The sequence below is a fragment of the Asterias rubens genome, chromosome 8 (genome assembly GCF_902459465.1).
Source record: "Asterias rubens chromosome 8, eAstRub1.3, whole genome shotgun sequence".
NCBI classification, from domain to species: Eukaryota; Metazoa; Echinodermata; class Asteroidea; order Forcipulatida; family Asteriidae; genus Asterias; species Asterias rubens.
The window spans coordinates 11,328,321-11,352,009 of NC_047069.1; the positions used below are offsets into that span (position 1 = coordinate 11,328,321).

Below are 23,689 nucleotides of genomic sequence, written 5' to 3' on the forward strand. Positions count from 1 at the left end.
ATTATATGCAGCCCTGTTACTTAATGATATCAATCAGTCATTTTATTTCGAACAAAGTTTAAATAATACAACTAAGTTTTAAGACGCCTCCAAACACATACATGCTTCTGGTAAAAAGAATTTTCAAGTTTATTAGAAGTGTAGTTACAATTTATTTGTTCAACATATTTGATCAAACCTTAACTTTTTAAGTTTTATTTGTTTTTTTAGACCAATAGCAACCAGTATTTTTAGGTGCTGCTTTTTAGGTGCAATTTTCTACCAGTCTTACCTTTGTATTGCGACAGATAGGCTTGTCCAGGTACTTGGAAGCTCTCCGCTGGTGCGTTCTTTGGAGGAGGGGCACTGAACACATCTTTGTTCTCCTGACTGACAATAATCTCTTTCTCCACCACTGAGTTGTCATAATCCTGCAACTTGTTCTCTTTTTCTAGGACCTGTGACTCCATCTCTGGTTTGTTGTAGGGTATCTCTTCGGACATTGGCTTTGTGCTTTCCTTAGGCTGCTTGAAAGCTGCTGACTGTGTCATCAGGCGCTCCTTCTCTTTCTGTAGTTGGCGTCTTTCTCTCTCTTGCTGCTCCTCCATCAAGATGCGCTCCTGTCGCAGCCTTTCTTGCTCCGCTCTGAGTTCATCGAGCCTCTCCAGCTCGAGGCGCTCCCTCTCGTCTTGTTTCGCCTTCTCTCGCTGAAGTTCCTCCCACTCTTGGCGAAGTCGCTCTCTCTCCTCTTTACGAATGCGTTCAATCTCTTCGTCTCGCAATCGAGCAAACCTTTCGGTTTCCTTCTGCTCGTGCTCCCTTGCCAACCTTGCTTCTTCTTCCTGTTTTCGTCTCAGCCTCTCAGCCTTCTCCTTCTCCTGTAGTCTGTTGATCTCCAGCCTCCTAGCTTCTGCTTCTTGGTCCTGTCGCTCAATCTCCCGCTGCTGCCACTCTTCTTTCTCTAGTCGTCGCTGTTCTTCCTCCTCAGCTCTTTTCTCCTTTTCCAGTCTCCTCTTGTCCTCTTGCTCTTTCATCCTCCTCTCTTCTTCTCTCTTCATCCTTTCAGCAGCCATCTTGCGTTGTTCCTCCTCGTCGTCTAACCGCTCCCTTTCTGCCTCTTCCCGCTCTAGTCTAGCCCGCTCCAGAAACTCCTGCTCCTTCTTTGTCCTCTCTTTCCTCTCCTCCTCCAACCGTTTCCTCTCTTCAGCAGCCTGTTCTTGAAGAAGCCTTTGCTTCTCCAGGAGACGCTGGTGTTCCTCCATCTTCTTCTTACGCTCTTCCGCTTCTGCCCTCTCCAGATCTTTTTCCTGCTGCTCTTTGAGTCTCCTCTGCTCTTGCTCGTACTGCTCCTGACGTATCCGATCCTGCTCAGCATGCCATCGCTCCAATCTCTTCTTCTCCTCCTCCACGTTGAATGCCTTCCGAGATGATAGAGATGCTGGCTGTTTGGCTTCATGTCTCGGTATCTCTGAAGACTCTTCTGCTTCTTGGCTTATTGGGGGTGGAACCAGGAGACGCTGGTGTTCCTCCATCTTCTTCTTACGCTCTTCCGCTTCTGCCCTCTCCAGATCTTTTTCCTGCTGCTCTTTGAGTCTCCTCTGCTCTTGCTCGTACTGCTCCTGACGTATCCGATCCTGCTCAGCATGCCATCGCTCCAATCTCTTCTTCTCCTCCTCCACGTTGAATGCCTTCCGAGATGATAGAGATGCTGGCTGTTTGGCTTCATGTCTCGGTATCTCTGAAGACTCTTCTGCTTCTTGGCTTATTGGGGGTGGAACAGTCTCTTCAGACGAGGCACTCAGAGCAGTAATTGGACTTGACTGTCCGCTTCGATCATTCTGGTCTTTCTCATCATCTGAAACAAGCCACAAAAAAAAATTACGATAACATTTAAAACTATAGAAAGTAATAACATTTAATAATAATTAGTATGTTTAGCTTTACTTCAATTAAACACAAAATTCTGTCTTTCCAAATTCCGGAAATTTAAAGTAATAATTAAAACAATAATTACAGATGTTATACCTCTACTTCACTTTAAACACAGAAATCTGTCTTTTCAAGTTCTGCAAATGTCTCAGTAAGAAATCTATTTGATAATTTCATTGATGTTAAATTTGCCTTGATAATTTCAGCTGATCTCTTTCCAATGCTATCACGATGATGGTCATACAGTGGAAAGCAGAGGTGTCTAGAGCACCAAGAAGCCTTCCTTCAAACTCAGTGAAGGTGCTGTTTCAGCTTACGTTATCATTGTGGTCAAAGGGTCTCAATTTTTTTTTTATTAGGAATAAACCCAAGTTCATACTTTCTCCAAATGCAAGGTAAATTTCATGTCGCCGATTTGCGAGGGAAAAAAATTCATTACAAATACAGAGTTGTGGCACTTAACTTGCTTTACTTAAGCATTCAAATGTAGTATGAACCAAGCTTAATGTGTTAAAAATTTAAAAGTTGTGTAAATGCTTTTAATGACACTGAACACTATTGGTAATTACTCAAAATAATTGTTTGCATAAAAATTTACTCGGTAACAAGCAACAGAGAGCTGTTGAAAATATAAAACATTGTGAGAAACGGCTCTTTCTGAAGTAACATAGTTTTTGAGAAAAGAGGTATTTTCTCACCCAAATAATAAAAGACTTCAGCTGTAGCCCTTTATGATGCATCTGAAAGAACACACAGTAATGCAACAAGGGTGTTTTTTCTTCATTATTCTCTTGCAACTTTGATGACCAATTTTCACAGATTTGTTTTTTTTATGCATCATGTTAAGAAGTGAGAATATTGGTCTTTGACAATTACCAGACGTGTCCAGTGCCTTTAAAACTACAAAGCTTTTTAATCTTTAAAAGATAAATTACCTTTGTTTAGCTACACAGTTAGGGTAGTTAGAACCTAGTTCATGCATAAGTGGTGTGAGATGATGAATATTATTGTATTAGTATTGTAGATAATCAGAATAGGATGGTGGTTTTCAATACAGTGTCATCATTTTGATAGTATAATTTGGACGGCGCAAGATCAAACCTCATCAATTACCATAAAAACTTAGCTCTCTCAACATGCAAAGTAAGAACATTGTTTGAGACACATTTAAGACATATTAATTACAGAGTCTCTTCAGAAAGGACTTTTAAAACAATTAAATTTCTTTTTGAAAATTAAAACAGACTTTCCATTGCTAATTTCAAATCTGCATAATCTGATCATCCAATCTAATGAAGCATGCAATGTTGATTACATCGGACTGAATCAAGACACACCAACAGGCATAGACTAGCTCCCTGTGTACTACCTGAGTAACCAAACAGAGGTAATTGGTCAGGGTCCGGGGCCTTACTGAAGAAATCCGACCGTCGTTGCATCATGTCTTGTTTGACACCTTTCTCTCTCATGGCCACCGGCTTGAAGGAAGCAGGTCGAAACGGCTCAGGACCCAGTCGGTTTGAGAACGGCTTGGGGGCCGAGAACTTGATGGGGTGAAACGTTGGAGGTTTGCTACTGTCGACTGAGGTGTGATGCTGGAAGGGGCGGGGACCTTGGGATTGGGGAGGGGCACTCTCCTCTTGGCTGAAACGCTTGAAGCTGATGGGTGCTTCCTCTGTTAGCTTTGACTGAGGGGTGATAAGATCCTCTTCCATAGAACCCTACAGTGAATTCAACAAATCGTTAAAATTTGAGTGAGAAAAGAGAATAAGCTGTTGCAAACAACTTACCAACCAAAAGAACTGATGGTATAAATGCAACGTTTTGACCCTAGCATAGCCTTTCTCGAGGGCTAAAAAGAAAGAAGGACTCTGCTTGGGTTGAAACGTCAGGCTGATCACCATTTTTTGGGGGCGAAATTCCAGTAAGGCAAGGCAGGGCGTGTCGTGGCTGAGGAGTTAGAGCACTGAATTCCAGCTCTGGTGTTTCTGAGTGTGGATTCGAGTGGGGTCGAGGTACTCGTGTCCCTAAAGTAAGACACTTTACCGCAATTACTTTGTCCTTTGGATGGGACAGGCCCTAAGTCCTGTGTACTAGGACCGGTAACGACCGATCCATTAGGCTCCGCCCACAACGCACGTGTGAGCAAGAACACGTGAGCATCTCCAATGCCTTTCTGCACAATCTGCCGCGCGCGCCAAGCATACGCGCACGCATGTCAGACCTTATTTGTCGGACCTTCGTTGCATTGTGATTGGTCAATACTCAATGGAGCGGAGCTTAATGGATCTGTCTATTGCATAAAAGAACCCAGAACGCGAGTAGGGCATCCCAATTATAAGGCATCCTTGGTTTCATTAACAGAAATATATAATAATAATCAAAAGCAAGCATCGACTCAAATTATTAAAAATTATTACACATAAACATTACACTCTGAAGGAATTGAAACAATTTTGGAAAAAAAGATTTCCTTGCTTGGATTTAGACAATTCCATACTGACCATTTCTGTACAAAGTTACACTCAGTTTTTTCGAAAACCTAAGAAATTGTTTTTATTTTCTATTTCTTTTAACCTTAGTTTTTGGGTCCTCTTCATTGTGTCTATGTCTGGGTGCAGCCTCCTCATCTGCTCTCTGCATCCTATTCATGTCCGTCTCCGGTCTCTCATCCTCTTCTGAAGAGAACATCTCTCCATCGCTCAAAATAGCTCCATAACCCTGGAGGAGACAAGAGAAGATAAGATGTATAAGGAGAAACAAGACAAGATGATAAGACTTTACTAGAAGGAATCTTTCATCAGGGATAAAGAATACTAATTTGGGTTTTACCTACATACAACGATGTGTATACAAAGAGCTTGGTAGAGTACTGATGTACAGTGCTAACACACATTGGTGACACCAAAATAAATGTGATAGACTTTACATTGCAAAGATCTTGTTTCCCCAAGCACAAGGAAGTTTATTTTTCTTCTCCCATGCTTCATCTAGAAAATTTTGTCCAATTCTTTTTCTACATGAGGGGTGGATTTCATAAAGAGTTAAGACTAGTAGTCTTATCTCGAGATGGACAAGTTACTTGTCCTAAGTTAGGACTAACCTTAAGTTTTCAGTAATTCTTAAATATTCCTAAGTTAGGACCATCATTGTGAAATTGACGTCTGGATTCAGAACAAATGAAAGCACAGCAAACGAATGAAAAACTAAATTTATTTATTTCTGTGACCATGACTGAGCTAGAGCGTAATGGGTCACTTATATTACAGTCGGAATTACGTAATAGAGCGTGCTAAATGCGCTCAAGCACATCATACAAAAAGGAATATAAATTCTACGAGCCAATACACATGATATCAAAGCTAGTTGATAAATGCACACACACAAAATTAGTACAGACAAAATCAACCCCAAAAAGTTAACAGAATGCTTAAAATGCTTCATACTGATCAACTGAGCTTTGAGGTTATAACAAACAGTTACAGATCCAGAATAATTTTTCAAATTTTTCAACATGAAAATCAATTATTTGTTGAAGAAAATTCAAACGATCAGTCTCTTCTATTTTAAAGTTGAAATAAACTGAATCCTCAATTTCTATGAAATTAATAATTGATTTGAATCAGAAAAGTTATTATACTAAGTTTTGTTGATACTTTTAAAGTGGAATCAATTCTGACGAGCAAAAATACAGCTCGAGAATGGTTAGATGAGTTAGTTACGGCAACACAATGAGTTGACTGTTAGTTAGTTAGTTACAGGCTCAACAATGAGTTGACTGTTAGTTAGTTAGTTACAGGCTCAACAATGAGTCGACTGTTAGTGGTAATTATTGTTGCCTCCCCAGGACTGGATTTTTTTTTTTCTTGGGGGTGGGGGGGGGGGTCAAAGGCCTACAGGGCATGTACATGGAGAGCTCAAAATATTTACCAGGAAAAAAAACAATGTTTTTTTGCTAGACGGAATCAAAATGAGGGAAAAGGGCCAAAAACTGCTGACAGTTTAAAATACGTTTAAAGCCATTATACACTTTCGCTAGCGCTTGTGAAATCAACGGCTGGCCTGATACTAAAATCACTAGCCATAGGCCTGTGGTCCAGCGATAAATTCAGCCCAGCGTTTTTTTGCAATAATAATAATTGTGGCTTCTTATATCCGTCACTCAGTGACACTCAGTCGCTTTAGCATACAGTGTTTCATGCAAGGTATGTGGGACTCTGTTGTTAGGTGAGGGTGTTAGTTATGCAGGGACTGGCTCAACACTAAAATCACTGGCCTGTGGCCTGGGGTTCAGTGTAAAATTTGAGCCCCTGCATCTTGTTGTTAGTTGGCGAGAGTTGTTAGTTGTGCAGGCACTTCAAGCAGTCAGTGCACAAATGACCACACCGACTCACCTCCAGCCTACTGGACTTGTTTGGGGAGTCCGTCTCAACTGACGAACCTTTGGCTGCTTCCCCATCATGCCCCGATCGTTCTGGACTTACTTGCCCATCACACTCTGCCGTGTCATTCCCCAGTAACTGATCAAGGTTTACCGAATGTTCTACCTGGACCTCGGACTTGCCAACAGTTTCTTCAACAAGTTCCACCTCGACATCGACAGGCGAGCCGTAGGTTTCGGGGTGTCTATCATCTATACCCTGTTTTGACTCCTCAATGTTAACCCCTTCATCGGGAGATACACTATCCCGATCGGAGGATATTTTGTTTGATTTGGGTTCATCGTCTAAGATCTCGATCCCAACTTGGATAGATTTTCCATACTGTTCCCCATTGGGGGATACCCTCTCCAGATCGAAGGATAATTCATTTTTTTCAAATGGTTTGACTTCTTTAACTTCTGTTTTGATTTCATCTTCAGTGAGTGGAGTTTCAGTGTCCACTTGTGGGTGTGTGGGATGAGTTTGAGGGGCAAAGTAGGATGGTTTAGGGGCAGCAGGGGCGACAGGGATAGCAGGGGCAGTAGGCTCAGCAGGGGCAGCTGGGCCTGATGGGGATACCGTACTCTTTGGCTGCTCTTCAGGCTGTTTGAATTAAAGGATTGGGATTGGTGTCGTAACAAGCATGCAATACAAACTAAAATACTACTACGATTGTCTACAACAACAACTCTCAACAGTTTACATCTTAAACATAACATGCATGGTTAACATTCTACAAATTAGTTCCGAGAATGGTTGAAATCATTGCTACACAGGGGGAAAAAAGTGTGCTTAAAACCATCTATCTATCCAACTACAACCTGACTTCTTATTATAAACAATTTTTTTTTTTTTATCAACAACCCTTGTTGTTCTCGGAGGAGGTCATAGATGTTCATTCACTGAACACTTTCTTCTACTAATAAAACATTGTATGCATTAGAATAATGCCATCCTCATAGCAAGGGTCCTTGGTTATTACATATTAATTGTCCTTTTCACACTATATATCAAGAGGATATGAACATGGATGCTATTTTAAGACGTTTATAATCGATTTGATTTTAGTCAAACGCCTCTTGTCAAAAAGTTGTCTGTTTGAAATGGCCTTCTTGTTCTACAAAATGAGTCGACTTTGGGAGATAAATTATCTCATGATCTGGATAGGTGGCTCAACATTTCTGGAGCTCCTGAAGACATTTTAAGAAAGAGGAAATCACACCTACCTCTGGATCATCATAGTGTGACCTAACAGGATTCTGAGTTTCAGCTCGGTGATTCCATATTGAATTACTGAAGATGCAAATAAGGGCAAAAAAACAATCAAAATTAAAAAAAAAACAATCAAAACATTTTTATGAAATCAGGCCTGAAATTTGAGATGGGCAAGGCCATTTTCATTTCGCAAAAGGCACCTCCATTGGACAATCTTAAAGGCAGTGGACACTATTGGTAACTGTCAAAGACTAGCTTTCACAGTTGGTGAATCCCAACATATGCATAAAATAACAAACCTGTGAAAATTTGACCTCAAATGGTCATCGAACTTGCGAGATAATAATGAAAGAGAAAAACACCCTTGTCACACGAAGTTGTGTGCGTTTAGATGGTTGATTTCGAGACCTCAAATTCTAAACTTGAGGTCTCGAAATCAAATTCGTTGAAAATTACTTCTTTCTCAAAAACTATGGCACTTCAGAGGGAGCCGTTTCTCACAATGTTTTATACCATCAACCTCTCCCCATTACTCGTCACCGAGAAAGGTTTTGTGCTAATAATTATTTTGAGTAATTACCAATAGTGTCCACTGCCTTTAAAGCCTATGGGGAACTTTTGAAAGACAAGGGCAACAGAGGCCATATAATTAACAGAGTCCAATAAACCAACAATCAAAACATTTTCATGAAATCAGGCCTGAAATTTCATTTTTGAGAGGGCAAGGACATTTTCATTTCGCAAAAGGCACTCTCATTGGAAAATCTTTAAGTCAATGGGGAGCTTTTGAAGGGGCACCAAGGCCACGACCAGGTCAACAGAGGCCATGGCCCCTGTGTAATTCCAGGCCTATGACATATCAAGTTGATTTATTTCATTGAACGAATACCAGGGACAAAAAAGGGGCCAAATATTTTCCCTTGACTGGAAGATGGTGCTAAAGGTCAACAATTAAACAAGTCTGAAAACATCTTCAGTTTTCCTTGTGGCATGATAAGAATTAGGCAATCAGTAACATACAGCTTAAGGATGGGATTTTGATGGCTAGACTTCTGATGTACCAGCATCACACAGAAGCCAATTATCATCAATCATTTCATCCAATTAGATGGTAATTGAGAAAGCGTCAGGTCTGAGGCACTTCTAAGCTGATAATAGTCCAAACGTTAAACTACATGTACTGTTCCATCTACTCCTCCACTTGAAGGCACTGGACACTATTGGTTGTTACTCAAAATAATTGTTAGCATAAAAGCTTACTTGGTTAATGAGCAATGGAGAGCTGTTGGTGGTATGAAACATTGTGAGAAACGGCTCCCTCTGAAGTAACGTAGGTTTTGAGAAAGAGGTAAATTCTCACTCAAATAATAAAAGACTTCAGCTGAAGCATTTTAGTATACATCTCAAAGCACACAAAGTAATACAACAAGGGTGTTTTTTCTTTCATCATTCTCCTGCTAATTCGATGACCAATTCAGCCAATTTTTTTCACAGATTTGTTATTTTATGCATAGTTGGGATGCACCAAGTGAGAATACTGGTCTTTGTCAATTACCAATAGTGTCTCATGCCTTTAAGGGATGAGATTTGACATCGGAAAGGTCTATTGGTTCTCACAAAGTGCATGCAAGAAGCATTAAAAAATCCTAAGAACTAATTCTCCCATCTTACCCATTGACGGTCGGTTTCCTTCTCTCCTCCTCTCTCTCTCGTCTCATGTCTTCAATTTTCTCCTCCTCATCTCTCATCTGCTGAAGGATCTTCTTAGCCCTCGCTGCTTGGGTCAGGGCTCGAGGGTCCGCTGGCTGGGAGACGGCACGGCGCTTCATCACCTCTGGCTGGTTGGTCGTACTACGGGTACTCTCTGTGGTTCGTCGGGTGGAGGAGTCATGTTTTCTCATGCCTGGGCAAATAAAACGTTTATTAGAGCTCATTTTAAACCTTCTTATAATAATAATATAAATAGAGACTTCTTATAGTGCGCATATCCTTCACTTAGTGACACTCAAGGTGCTTTGACATATGTATTTTCCTGCAAGGTATGTGGGACTTTGTTTGAAATATGAGATTTACTCCTTCAATATAGGTGCAAGGTGCTGTGGCGTAATTTGCTGCCGATCGGACCAGGAACATCGGTACGAACCACCTTTTCTTTTTGTAAATGCACTGGTTTCTTTTACGTACGTTACACAATACATGGCAGCAATGGCTTTACAGCCCATCCGAAGGACGAAGCTCCATGGAAAGTGTCTTGCTTAAGGACACATGTGTCATGACAGGGACTTGAACCCTCACTCTGCTGATCAGAAACACCAGAGTTTGAATCCGGTGCTCTTAACCGCTAGGCCATGACACGCCGCATGATGTTTCAGAGTGATATTTTGTTGGCGTACCTGGTTCTTCGTAGCGATGTATCTTCAGTGTTAGTTCACCGGTGAGTATGGAGGAGCTGAAACAATACATGGCATGATCGTTATCAAACGTCTTCGTCTTCTCTCCGTTGATGGCTACGATTTCATCACCGACCTTCAGGTCACACAAATCAGCTGAGCTTCCTGCACATCAAAAATAATAAGAGGTTCATTTCAATCTACTCTGGGTTGGTCTCTTCACATTTTATCCCAAACCTCCCTTTAAGATTTTTAAAACTGACATGGATTTACAGATGATCAAAGGACATAGCATGGGTTTCAATAATTTATTAAAATAATGTTAAAAACATTTTTTTTTTTTACTTTTTTAATGAGAGATTGCATAACATCACAAGGCCAGATGGGCACTTCAAAATGAGGGCTACAATTAACTTAAGATGAACCTTAGTGCTTTGTGAAATCGAGCTGTGGTGTTCAATTTCACAAAGCACTACGTTTCTTAATGTATTGAGACATCACACTCTGCTTAGCACTTAAGGACTAGAATGTAGCTTAAGATCAATCTTTGTGACATCATGGATGAATCATGTGGCATCAAAAGGGTTTCAAACACGAGGGTTAAAGTCAAGGCATCTATCACAAGTGTAGAACAATACCTTTTGTTACACTGGTGACAACAATAGGTCTCTGCGTGTCTGATCCTCCGATGATCGTGAAGCCGAAACCGTTTTCATTTCTTGGTTTCTGTTCCATGTGGATGGTGAGCTCACTGTGTTCTGGCACCTAAGAATTGAGAATGAGACAAACACATACAGAAAGAAAGAGAGAGTAAATTTGATTGTCGAGGTTGGGATGACTAAGCTATGCAATGTCGCCCTCTATGTTGAGAGTGTCATTAGTAAGACTCAGTACGTATGTAGACCATAGAGTTATATTCGAACTAGAGGACGTACAAAACCATACTGGTCACTCTCAGTTCACACAGCAAACTTAAGTGGACTGTATTGGTACGCTTCGCAATTTCACTGATTGATTACGTGCAGATGGTTGCGTCCCCACTCAATACAACAGACTTTAAAATGTTAAATACTGCTACATTTACCATAGACCTTATCGCAAAAACTTGGTACGTGCGCTTTGGGCGTGGATTGAGGTGCATGATGCCGTCAATTTCACCAAACTCTTCCCAACTTAGGATTAATCTTAGGACTTGGGACAAATTATGTTCTGTGTTCGAAGACGTTAGGACACATCGAACCCATCCTAAGTTAGGACTGGTAACTCGCCCTAAATCGAGATAGGATTAATCCTAGTGTTTTGTGAAATCAGCTGCTGGTCTAGCTAGCAATCAAGTTTGATCGCTAGTAAGACAGCATGCACGTCATTCGACAGTTAGCATTTGCGCAATCGGTATTTGCGAGAAGGTCTATTAACAAAACATTAATCCTAAAGGTTAAAATAGCCAATCTAAACAATCTACATCTACAATTGGTAATCAGAATCAGTCCACACCAGTTTCCATTCCACACTCTGGCCTTACCCGTATCTCTTCTTTGGGTGCTGGGGTTTTAGGTTTGGTCTCGTGCTCAAATGCCGACTCCCCCTTGTTGAAAGCGGCCACCCGCCCCAAGATCCCCATGCTCAGACGTTTCTTCTGGGGAAGCCGGGCAGAAGATTTGGAGTTGCGCTGCTCCGCTGTCATCCCGATCTCTCGCTCTCTGTCGCGGAGAAGTTTCTCTTTGAAGGTTAAGGTCTCGACGTTGCTCGGGGGTGCTACAGCGTAGACTTCGCTGCTGTAGCTGTTCCTTAGCATTGAGCTGCCGTTTCGGTACACCACTTGGACATCGTCACGCTGTTTGTGCAGTATATATTAGGAAACCAAACGTCATGCATACTTTTTTTTTTTTTTTTTTTTTTAAAGAAGAACTCTCTCTCGTAGTAATTTTTTTTTTAAATGTTCAATCATTTATTTTGTTTGGGTTATTTTGAATGTGTATCTATTGGTGATGCCAATATTCAGAAACAAATATGTATTCTGAATATGACTCAAATAGTCTTCACACCTAATTTCAGACTTGTGGGTGCCAACAAAAAACAAAAAATCAATTTTGAAAATGACTCAAAAGTTCTTCAAACTTTATTCCAAACTCATGGGTGCCAACAATCTCCCATTAAAATTGCTTTAAAGTCCCTCTATATCCGCAAAGTTAACTGATATGGTTGGTTTTGGGTTTTTTTTTGGGGGGGGGGGGTCAAAAACATGCATAGGCGGTACAAGGTAAAACAAAAATAGCACATTTCTGAAGATAACTGAACCAAAAAGTAGCTCTTAAAGAAAGAAGTTCAAAACAAAAATCTTTTTCTCAGTTATCAACCAGGCCCAATCTATCAAAAAACAGACGCCATTGATAAATGAGCCGGTCATTAGCAAACATTGGGATAAAGGCCGTCTGTGTGTAGTGATGTTTCAACACCACAGGGACTGTTCCCTCTTTAATTCCCTCCCGATGACAGATGGTTTGATAACTATTTGGTAATGTTTCAAATTAATTTTTCCCTTGAGGTAGTAAATTGTCTGGCTGAAGGTATGCCATGTTTACTAGAGACAGAAAGCTTCAATTGTTAGTGACACCCGTCTTTTAGCCTTATGTAAAGAGACTAATAAATATGCTCCCACTCAAAATGATTATTGAAGTTTCAATCTCCATTAATCAGTTGATAGTGTTTTAAATTTTTTAAAGAACGCAACAATTTCTATGATCTCATTTCTGAGCCGATTTTAAATTGATGTATTGCGATCTGACCTGACAAGTGCTATGACTAGAGAAATTGAACAGCTGAAAAGCTTGGGTTTTCAGAGATTTTCTGAAAAGCAAATAACTTTATTTTATATCAGCAGTTTTGTTTTGTTTTGTAAATGGGTCAGCATCATAATAATAATAATAAATAATAATGAAAACTTATCATGAATCATATCGCCCTCGAGTGGCGAAATGAAAGAGACTTTCACAGTTAACATTTCTCAAATTTTTTGGCACAAGGAATCTTGGAGTGCGAATTTTCCTTCATTAACCAGTATTTGTATTTCATTTTGATAAGAGATATTCTGTAGACTTTTTCGTTACAAAGAAAACAGTAAATTGTTGGCACCAACAACCTGAAAACAAAGCATTGATGAATCTTTCTTGATTAAATAACCTGGAGAGCTCAACTTTAAGTGAATAATTTGAACGATACATGGGATAAGTTGGCAAAGACTATGGGGGAGGTTTTTTAATGTGCAGTATTAACTGTGCATGAATTATGGTTAGTAACTACATGTACATTGTAGGTGAAAGAATGTGAGTGAACCACACACCAAATGTAAACATCCATGAATAAAAAAAGTTAAGCTGAATTGCGGTTTTAAAAGTGGCTTTGGGGTTTGGAAATGCTAACGTGATTTTGGCAAACTGGCAAATGATGTGAATTTGGGTGATGATAGAATAGTTTAAAAATTTGGGAAAGTAAAAGAAGTGTGCAACCTTTTTTTTAATACTTTTGTTAAACAGACAGCAGCTCTACATTGGCCCCTTTGCATACTCTGAATAAGATGTCTAAATTAAGTACTTTTTGGCATGCAAGTGATTGGATATTAAGACACTTCTGGGAATGTGAGTTTCTTAGTCACACTTAAAACCTAAACCGATATTGGTTAATATTTTTATTAACTCCACACATCTGTGTGAGTTTTAGTTTTGATTGTTATTTGCTATTCGCTGTAACACAAAACTTCAAAAAATTGTTTACTTTTATTTTTTAGTTTATTTCTAGCCAATGTTTCCTATCACTCTATAATTTATGAGATGTATTTTTTCACATCTAAGGCATTGCTTTTTTGCTTATATTTAGATTTCTAGAAAGTTGGGCAGCATGTGCTAATGGGATATCAATTATACTAAACAAATGATGACATGGGGCATGTTCATTTACATAGCAATAATTTGCAAGGAGAGCTATTCCCCGAATGTATGTATCCAAACACATGTCATTTTATTTAGTCTGGTTCTCGTTCAACCAAATTGACAGGAGTAATAAATGTCAAGCCAATGATAGCGCCTTACATCCCCTGACATATGTAATGTTTGGTTACGTGCAGCCAAACCCATCATGAGGTCAAAAGGATCACATACATAATGATGACAAGAATTCCCAGCATGCAAAGGGGAACTTGACATTTCCATCGGGACGCAGGGTTCTCTAGACATTCGCATGGAGCACATGATCTAATAATCGCAACGCCTACAAGTAAATTCTAACAATTATTTCACATCCCATTGATAGTTTCACATTTGATCATCAAATTACACATGACTGGCATTTTTTGTAATATAAACTTGCTGTCCACTGTCTTGGTTAACTTATTTGGCTTAATTCCATTCCATAAATGCATGCAAATGTTTAAACTTTCGGCGCTCAACATCTGACAAAAAGCACTACTCATTACTCGATTTCAGATTAAGATTTGTTTTATTTCTAAAGCGGTGCTCAAGAAGAAAAATTATCTCTACATCAAATTTCAAACAATGGCAGGATTAGTAATTAAATACTTAGTACTACAAATGAATAAATGGCATATATATCTACAATGCAAAGCAATGATTCTAAAAATAGTACTACACAGTGGGTTGTATGAAGTAGTTTGTAGGCCTAGAATAAAGCAAATCAAAACTCATTTCAAGAAACACAATTTAACCTTTTCAATTGCTGGACATAAAATGTAAAATTCAGAAGTACATTTCATGACCTTATTATTTGGTTACAACAAGAAATGCAATCCATTATCACCATTACATTAATGTGACTGGCTTTTTCATTTGCATAATGTTTGACCAAGCACTTGCTCAAAAAATATACGCACACGTGATTATGACATTTCACTGAACAGTAAGTGTGCCCATTACATTGGATCAAGAGAGATATGAACAACACAAGTATCTTCAAATCTCTCTAGCAACAAACCCAGGAATTGTTTTATTGAGCTGCTAAGCCATGTTTTATTTTGCTAAGCAGCTATTCCTCTTAAGATAATCGAGCGACCAACAAAACCATACAGTTTGGTACTTTTAATAACTGTAATAGCTGGTATACCCCAAAATTCGCCCATTCACCATTTAAAGTATAAGCCCTATAGAACAGACTACAATTCAGAGTGGGCAGCCATTTTGTATAAAGATATTGCTCGAACACAAAATAACTTTTTCCCACTAGTCAGCATTTTGGGGCCTGGCAGCTCAATGAAACTGCGTTAGGGTACACATGTAAAAAAATAGCAAACAGATTTAAAGCTTTGATGGCTAGACTACAAGTTGTAATTATACATGATGAAAACAGGCATCTCAACAATGAAATCGAATGAGGCTAATGATGATGATGATAATGATGATGATGATTCCAGGCTTAAAGGTCAAGTAAAGTCATCACAGACTGTACTATCAACCCCCCCCCCCCCCACCATGAGGACAGCGATTAATTTCTCAAAATGTCACTCTGTCACTAGATTGGAATCTGTTTTCTAATTAATATGAACAATGACAGACATATCTGATTCAAGATGGCTTTTGGAATTCTCATCCATAATTGCTTCAAGTTTCTTGGAGGTGAAAGTGAAGTCCAAGGCCCAGTTTCACAGAGCTGCTTAAGCAAAAAAATTAGTTAAGCACAATATAAATATTCTTTCCAGAATAAGGTTACCAGCTACAAAAAGCATTTCACTTGCACCATTTGTAACTGGTATCCTGCTTATTCTTGCTTAGCAGGACATTTCCAAGCAATATTTGCTGCTTAAGCCGCTCAATAAAAATGGGCCCTGATCACCTGATCACCTGGTTACCAGATGCATGTCACCAGATGCAGAAATGGCTTCATGAAAGCAAAAATGCTAATGTCCACAACCCATGTAATCAAGATATGTACATCATATGCATCCCTCCAAGAAATGAGTTAACGGACCGAGGCCATGTTGACTGAAGCGGACCTTTAGGCTTGGAATCTTTTCCCTATAAGTAGTCTAGACTCTAACAAGGTCATGTCTGAATTGGTGGCTACAGCTACAGCTACGGCTACAGCTAGATTTCTGAAACATCATGTGTTGAGGTATAGGACCTCCTTAGCAACACTCTTAGCAACAGCCGTAGCCGCCAATTTGGACATAGCCTTAGCTTAAACGGTAACTGTTAGTTAGCCAGCTTTCCCCTGAGATGATGTGGTTAGTGAACCCGGCGATTTTGAAAACCAATGAGGTGAGATGGAGAGATAGGAAGAGGTTAGAGGTCAAAATGAGGTTTAATAATTAAAAAATACTGACACTGCCTGGTCTCTGGTATGGAGCGAAGGCACTACCATTCCTTCTCACTTTGGGCTTGGGGGCTACGCTGGGAGGGGGTTGACGACTCTGCCAGCCACGGGCGTCAGCAGAATCGTTTGGGGGGTTATTTGAGTCAAATGAGGAGGATTCCCCTTGTTTGTAACTGCCGGGGAGGGTGTTTGATCGGGGGCGGCGCTAGGGGGATGAAAGGAGAATAAAAAAACACAATGGCATGCAAAATAAAAAAATATGGCAAATAAAAAAAAGCAGCAGGTTGGGATTAAAACAAATGTGAGAATGAAAAGGAGTAGTCACGTGGGAGGTTTGACACTTTACTCCTGATAAACTCATCATAAATGGGGAAAAAGATAAATAAATCCTGAACTAAACAAAATAACTGAAATTCTATTGCAAACAGAAAAGTCCTCGTGTAACTATACTATAAGAAAATAACAAGTACACGTAATTATAAAATAAAATTTTTTACAAAAAAACACAAAATGAAAAACCACTTGGAACAAATATCAACCACACAACTAAAGGAAGGCGATTGAAGTTGTTTTTTCCCAAACACAACAGAAACAACAAAATGACCATGGGTAATGAAACAAGAAGGATCAGCCATGCAGAACAACTAAATGTGACCGAAATCATACCAGAGACTATGCCTTAATAAAATCATAACTCCGCAGTGGACCCCACTATCAACATCATCCGAGGAAAGCCTTTACAAATCTGAAATAATCTCAAGAAAACTTCTTCCCGGAGTTAACAAGACAATGTGGATCTGGCAACACCAGCTGCTCAATGTATAGATGGATGGCAATACATGTAGGCGTCATTGGCCGCCATATTTATTGAATTGTGCACGTGTGAAGAGCTACCTTTGGCTGAGAGTCACGCGCAGCGTGAACATGTGTGCACTTTTCCAATGTTAATAAATCAAAGGTGGCGGCTGATGACGCGTATTGCAACCCATCTATTCAAGCAGTCGTAATGATTCTCTATCGAACAGTAGTACTATTAGCTATTTGTAATTTTAATTAGTGCAAATGCTACAATGAAAATGCCTTATATATAAGCCATACAATTAAATCTGATGAGTGATATACAGACACACTCTATCACAAAGTGCAGAGATTACAGCCTACAATGACAATCCAATTTTAGAGTCTGACTGTCTATGGGAATGCTGTTTACATAAACTAATGAAGAAAAAAAAAACGGAAACTGACTTAAGTAAATTTTGAATAATTTCGAGTTGAACAAGGGAACTTAATGATAGCACTTAAAGACTAAAAGTAGAAAAACTGCATGAGCTTTTGTAGCAACAACTGAACATCAAATGCATTGAACCCTCTGTACTTCAACCACACAAATACCAGCGGAAAAACGTGTTGAACAATCCCATAATCCACAAATTTCAAAACTATACTATTTTTTCAATGAATACAGGAAGCCATTTCCTTCCTAAGCCAGCTTTGACTGGAATGTAGTTTAATTTTAAATAATTTTACCTAAAAATACAACAACAAAGCATGACTGTTTCACTTTCAGTCACCAATAACAACGCTAAATTTAAAACAAAACTCACACCGCAAGAACGTCAACAACTGCTGAAAGTTTAACCTCCCTCCCAAAATAATTTGTTTTGTTACCAAGCTTTTTAAGTGTATGTCTCTCTTTTGAATTTGAACGACGACATAGTAGTCGACTCAAAAAACACTTGATACAATAACCGTCATCATTTGTACAAATTCAAGTACAAAATTCTCGATACAATCTATGAACAGACTCTATGAAAATAACCTTTAGCCCCTTAGAAAAATTGTGATGGTGGGTTTAACTGTCAAAAGGTGGTTTTTAATTTAAAACTGCTTTCACAGAGCTATCCATTGAAAATGACAGACATTAGCAATTTGTCATAGCAACCCCCCCCCCCTCCCATTTTCAAAGTTGTCATTTGTTTTTTTACATAAAGTACAGTTCAATCCCATAGTATGTTTTTTTGGAAAGCCGGAAATATGACCCTTTGTTTTTAAAATATGCATGCATGGTCAATGCTCTGGACAACTCCGAATATAGATAAATATATTTCTCAGATATAAATATAGTATTGCTATTTTAAGGCAATGGCTTATTTGTACATTATTGCAAATCTTGTTTAACTGTTGCGGTATAGTTGTACGCCCACTTACATGCACAGCGGTGGTACATTTCATACCCTGCATAGCTAGTCATATTTTCCTGCTTGACAAATCCTATAGAAAGGACCAAAATAAATATATACCTAGCTCTAACCATCCCTAACATCAAGGCAGAAGCACAAGTGCCTACATCCTACATAAACATTGTATGGACGCACTTCATATCACACCCTAAATTGCAGTGAATGCCCATAAAAACAAATCTTGTAAAGCCTTTACTACCCTGTCGACCCTTATTCCCAAGAATAATGTGTCTTTAAAAATCTTTTACTACCCCCATCCCCTCCCAACTCCCAGGAATAACGTTGTACTGTTAAACTATCAATGATAACAGACTCTACCCAAACAAACTAACAAGTACTTATTAAGACCAACCTAATTTAATAAATTAACAACAATACATGGATGCCACACTTCAACTGTATCTTTACAAACAGTTTCAATGCTCTGAGTAGATCTATTTGCAAACAATCTAAACTAATGTACAAGTACAGTAGAACGTCGCTTTAACAAATACCCCAGGATCCATAAATTTTGTTCTGATTAGTGTTCCTTTCGTGTTTCTCCCACCTTCCACCTACGATAAAAATATCGCATTCTCTCATGTGGAAACATGAAGGTAGAAAGTTTATCAAAGAGTTAACTATTCGAGTTTCAAAACTTTGATAACAGTTGGCATTCGTTGTATGTATGTCATTCTAAGAAAATAACTGTTTTGTTCATCACAAACTTATTTTAAATTTGTTCCACATTCTTCTACTGAGGTGATTGCACAGCGCCATTGGCAAGCTTTTTGGTATGTTTTGTGCCCACAAATCTAGAGCAAACATGATCTGGGCCCAATTTCATGGCTCTGCTTACCGTAAGCCCAGAATCGGCACTTACGGAAGCAGGGAATTCTGTGCTTACGGAAACCTCATTTCACGGGTAAGTGGTGAATTTTGACTTCTGCACGTGCGTACTTCACATTACTAGGTATTCTAAGCTTACACGGCTAGCGCAGAAATTCGGCGCTTGCACGTTAGCGGGGAATTGTGATCGTAAGCGCAGAATTCGGCTGTAAGCAGAACCATGAAACTGGGCCCAGATATAGCCACATATTAATTATTTTGGTACTTGGTAAAGTTGCAATCTACTGTACATACTAAAATTAGGTCCATTGAAGAACATGAAGCTCATGTATGTATGGACACTAATACTCAGAAACATCTTAAGAAAAACTGCTGAAATTTAATTCAAAAGGAATCTAGAGTCTACATTGCACTCTTTTGATAATCATAACTTGAGTTGTAACACAGTCAAATAAATAGTTAAAAAAAAAGTTTATATAAAAAGTAAACCCTCTCAGGTCAAAGGTCGGTCAGGGGTCATCTTTGTGATGAATGTTACTCTATAATGAGCATGGGATATATGTATCAGTTCGCACACACCATTATGAATGTTTATATAAAACGCAATGACTCAAAACCTGCCGTCATTAATTGAGAAATGAGCAGCATGGATTGTATGTTAAAGAGAGATAGGCACATAATGCTTTCTGGTGAATTCACACCCTTAAAACGGATTGTACTCTTTGTGTATGAGAAAGAGGTACATTTATGCATGACCTGCTTAATCAATTTGTACAGAGTGGAAAATGACTTGACAAGTTTTAGTGACTTTTATTTTAGTTTTAGTGACTTTTATTGGATAACATTGGAATTAGCTCAGTTAATCATTAACACTTTCAAAAGTGTCACAATCAAATTCCAAGCAGGGGCACAACCACTTTTAAGAAGAGGGCAATTTTCCATACTGGAATATCAAGATGAAATTTCTCAGAAGGCATCGAGACCAAGAACAGGGCAACAAGGCCATTTCTTCGGTGGCCTCCACAAATCCATGGAAATCCATGCCTTGTAAAAAAAAAAAAAACATACTTTACTTCCTTTAAAAAACTTGTCACACCTTTTTTATTTTTAAAAACATCTTTTCAAACTGCCAGATGAATTAAATGGAAAAGGGGCTATGAAAAACATGTCCATGTACATAGACCCTGAACCACATGGTGGTGTCTAAATGTACATGGGTGCAAAAGCAGGCCATATTCTGAGTCATGTAGTAAAATGAGTTGGTACAACTGACATATGTAAAACATCTGGTAAATAAATGATGGCACTGTCCAATTCAGTGACATTTTGAGACTGTTGACTTGATACCATAGGTTTGCAAACCATAAATGTTTGCAAGGTGTATGGGTGGGGCCCATATCAGTTAAATACATATCTGCCAGTTGGGTTACTGTGACCTTAGGGTGTGTGGTGGGTGGATATATTTTGGGGTGACCGAGGAAGCCGTTATATGGTGTGAGACCACGGGGATATTTTTTCAGGTCCCCTTCAACAGAAAGCATGAGGTGCCTGGCCCTATATATCTTTCAAAGCAATTAATAAAAACTGGTTACATTTCACACTTATCAGTATGCCTACACACAATAAGGAAGATATATGTTGTTATTTCATCCTTGCCATGTGATTCCATGATGTATATTTTACATGAATGAAGCTATGATCTTTAATGAAAAAGCACCAAACGAGTAATACTGGAGATTCGTTAAAAAAAACTTAGTTACACCGTGGTGTAAAAAAAAAGGAACATTAAAGAGCCTTGCCTGCCACAAAACTTTCTTAACTTTGTTGCTACTTTGTTGCTGGTGCCAGAAAAGTGGATCAAAGAGCATGATTTCTTTATTCTAAAGAAAACTTCAGCACTATTTGTTAACCGGGCAGACTTTAAAAAGTGTGAATTCAGATTAAAGTCTAAAATTTCTCATATACTTGTTTAAAATTCTGATACAGGAAAACAATTTCCTCTTCCTAAAGTGTACAGTACATCATATCAACTTTAATCATTTAATGTCTGCTACGGCTGGTAAACCACACATCCAAGTGGAAACACATTGGTCTGACATTGCGAATATGGCGGTATACCATGCGTGACAATTGTGACACCAGGCATAACACATTACTGCATTTTACTCCTTATTAACTTTCAGAGCAGTTGACTTTTGCAGTGGCTAGCGGCGGCTCTTTAATGTTCCTGTTGTTTAACTGGTTAATCAAATAGTTTCATTAGTTAAAAGGGCCAACAATATGGCAGTGTTGACTTTCTCTCTTAACCTGGAATAAACCTTTGGGGTTATTTGCATATATGCACAATTGACAATATTGAATTCGCTTGTAGCCAACCCTACAATGGTAATGACCTGTGCATTCAATTTGCAAACAACCCCAGCGGAAATGACAGAGGCATTATTTCTTGAAAACCCCAAACCGTGCTGTACACAAAACACTTGTAAGTATGCAAACCAAATTTCTTCATGAATTGTGATTGATGAGTTGGATATTCATAATACAAGCTAAGCAATCATACTATCTACTTAGCTTGACATCTCTTGATTAAATATTGTTGGTTAAACATTAAGTATCCCACTCGTTTTGCTGCTTTGATAAAAAGGCTTATAGCGAAGATTTCAACATATGACAAAAGAACTTTGAGCCAGGGCGAAAAATAAAACTGTCTTTGGTTGACTGTGTACAACACACTGAAAGGCATGAGAAATAATTGAACTTTGAAGTCTGCATGAGCAGGGTAGTTGAAGAGACCAAAGTCAGAGAGAGAGGAAGAGAGTTTGTTTTTGGTGGGGGGCTTCTTAACTCACCTCAGGCAAGTCTTTGATTTCATCCTCGTAGAGCGCTGGTTTGGTGAGGATGTGGACGATGTCTTCAGGGTCAAGGCTCTTGTTCTTGGTGGCCATCGTCATCAAGATCTTCTCTCGTTTCTCTCTGAATAAAGACAAAATAAGCGTGGTTAGGTGTGATTTTGTTTTGTGATAGCACCATGTGAAAATCTCTTTTGAGTAGTGGTGGTTCTGAAATCAGTGGTTGACACCTCAACGTTTCGATCAGTATGCTCTGGTCGTCTTCAGGAGAATGCAAGACTCTGGTTGTTGGTTTGAAAAAAGGAAATTGCCATTTCTGATCAACTCCTGGAAAGTCTCAAGATGCATTGAACATCCGAGCTAAAAGAACTCTTGTCTTCTTAAACCAGCCAATCTGGATAGAGTACTACACTTTACATATCAAATTGATCTTCTCTCAATGAAAATGCACTCCAGGTACATCGCATGTGAATATTACTTGAAACAGATACTGCAAAATTATCCAAACTGTGATTTTCTCATTTTCCTTTGCAAGTGCAGAGAGACACGGCGTGTAGTTTTAACAATCACAGAGTACCGATTACAACTGAAACTGCATCAGCTATCCGGACGTTTCATCCAGCTCGGTATCTAACAGCGGCGTCAGGTGAACCAGCATAAATGCAGAAGATAACATATGCTGTTTCCGCGAACCAAAACGATACGCTATCTAGCAACGCATCCAATTTCTTCTTTTGATAGTCACCCAGTAAACCTAAACTACTGCGGTAGATATATTTTGAAACAATATGACGGTAGATTTGAGCGAGACGAAGCTTGCATGTAAAACTAGACGCATCCAACTGAGGAGGTGGTACCTGGGAACAACTAGATATATATCCAACTGTTCTGATTTTATAATGACCCTAGTTCTGTAATCGTACTGTGTATATATAATAGAATGCCTTCAGGGTATAGACTTAATGCTGCACTTCATTGTAAGTGGTTTATACCTTTTGATATTGATTAATTTCGAACAAACTTCAATTTGCCATCTGGCTATGCAGTACTATTACACACTACCATAACCATGGGTTCAATGTTTTTACATATATTTTAGGAGAACTTGATACAGTGTAGTTAAAGGCAGTGGACACTATTGGTAATTACTCAAAATAATTATTATCATAAAACCTTTCTTGATTATGAGTGATGGGGAAAGAGGTTGATAGTATAGACGGAGTGAGAAACAGCTCCCTCTGAGGTGGCGTAGTTTTCGAGAAAGAAGTAGTTTTCCACGAATTTGGTTCCAAGACCTCAGATTTAGAATTTGAGGTCTCGAAATCAAGCATCTGAAAGCACACAACTTTGTGTGACCATGGTGTGACAAGGGTGTTTCTTCTTTCATTAATTTCTCTCATTTTCGACGACCAATTGAGCTCAAATTTTCACAGGTTTGTTATTTTATGCATATGTTGAGATACACCAACTGTGAAGACTAGTCTTTGACAATTACCGATAGTGTCCAGTGTCTTTAAGGG

At 39.0% G+C, this 23,689-nt stretch overlaps 1 protein-coding gene across 9 annotated transcripts in view; it reads right to left on the reverse strand.

Annotated features, from left to right (window-relative positions):
• The window catches only part of LOC117293531 (LIM and calponin homology domains-containing protein 1-like), an 80,233-nt gene that overhangs the window by 7,198 nt on the left and 49,346 nt on the right, over positions 1-23,689 (reverse strand). For 4 of the 9 annotated variants that reach the window (XM_033775882.1, XM_033775881.1, XM_033775880.1 and 1 more), the window contains 11 exons: positions 22,170-22,293; positions 16,263-16,457; positions 11,457-11,768; positions 10,573-10,699; positions 9,938-10,099; positions 9,216-9,447; positions 7,556-7,622; positions 6,303-6,932; positions 4,486-4,629; positions 3,278-3,629; positions 272-1,834 (listed from right to left, as the gene is read on the reverse strand). In XM_033775882.1, the coding sequence (XP_033631773.1) occupies positions 272-1,834; positions 3,278-3,629; positions 4,486-4,629; positions 6,303-6,932; positions 7,556-7,622; positions 9,216-9,447; positions 9,938-10,099; positions 10,573-10,699; positions 11,457-11,768; positions 16,263-16,457; positions 22,170-22,293 (3,908 nt within the window). The remainder of the gene's footprint in view (positions 1-271; positions 1,835-3,277; positions 3,630-4,485; positions 4,630-6,302; positions 6,933-7,555; positions 7,623-9,215; positions 9,448-9,937; positions 10,100-10,572; positions 10,700-11,456; positions 11,769-16,262; positions 16,458-22,169; positions 22,294-23,689) is intronic. The other 5 variants (XM_033775887.1, XM_033775888.1, XM_033775883.1 and 2 more) reach the window with 5 other exon arrangements.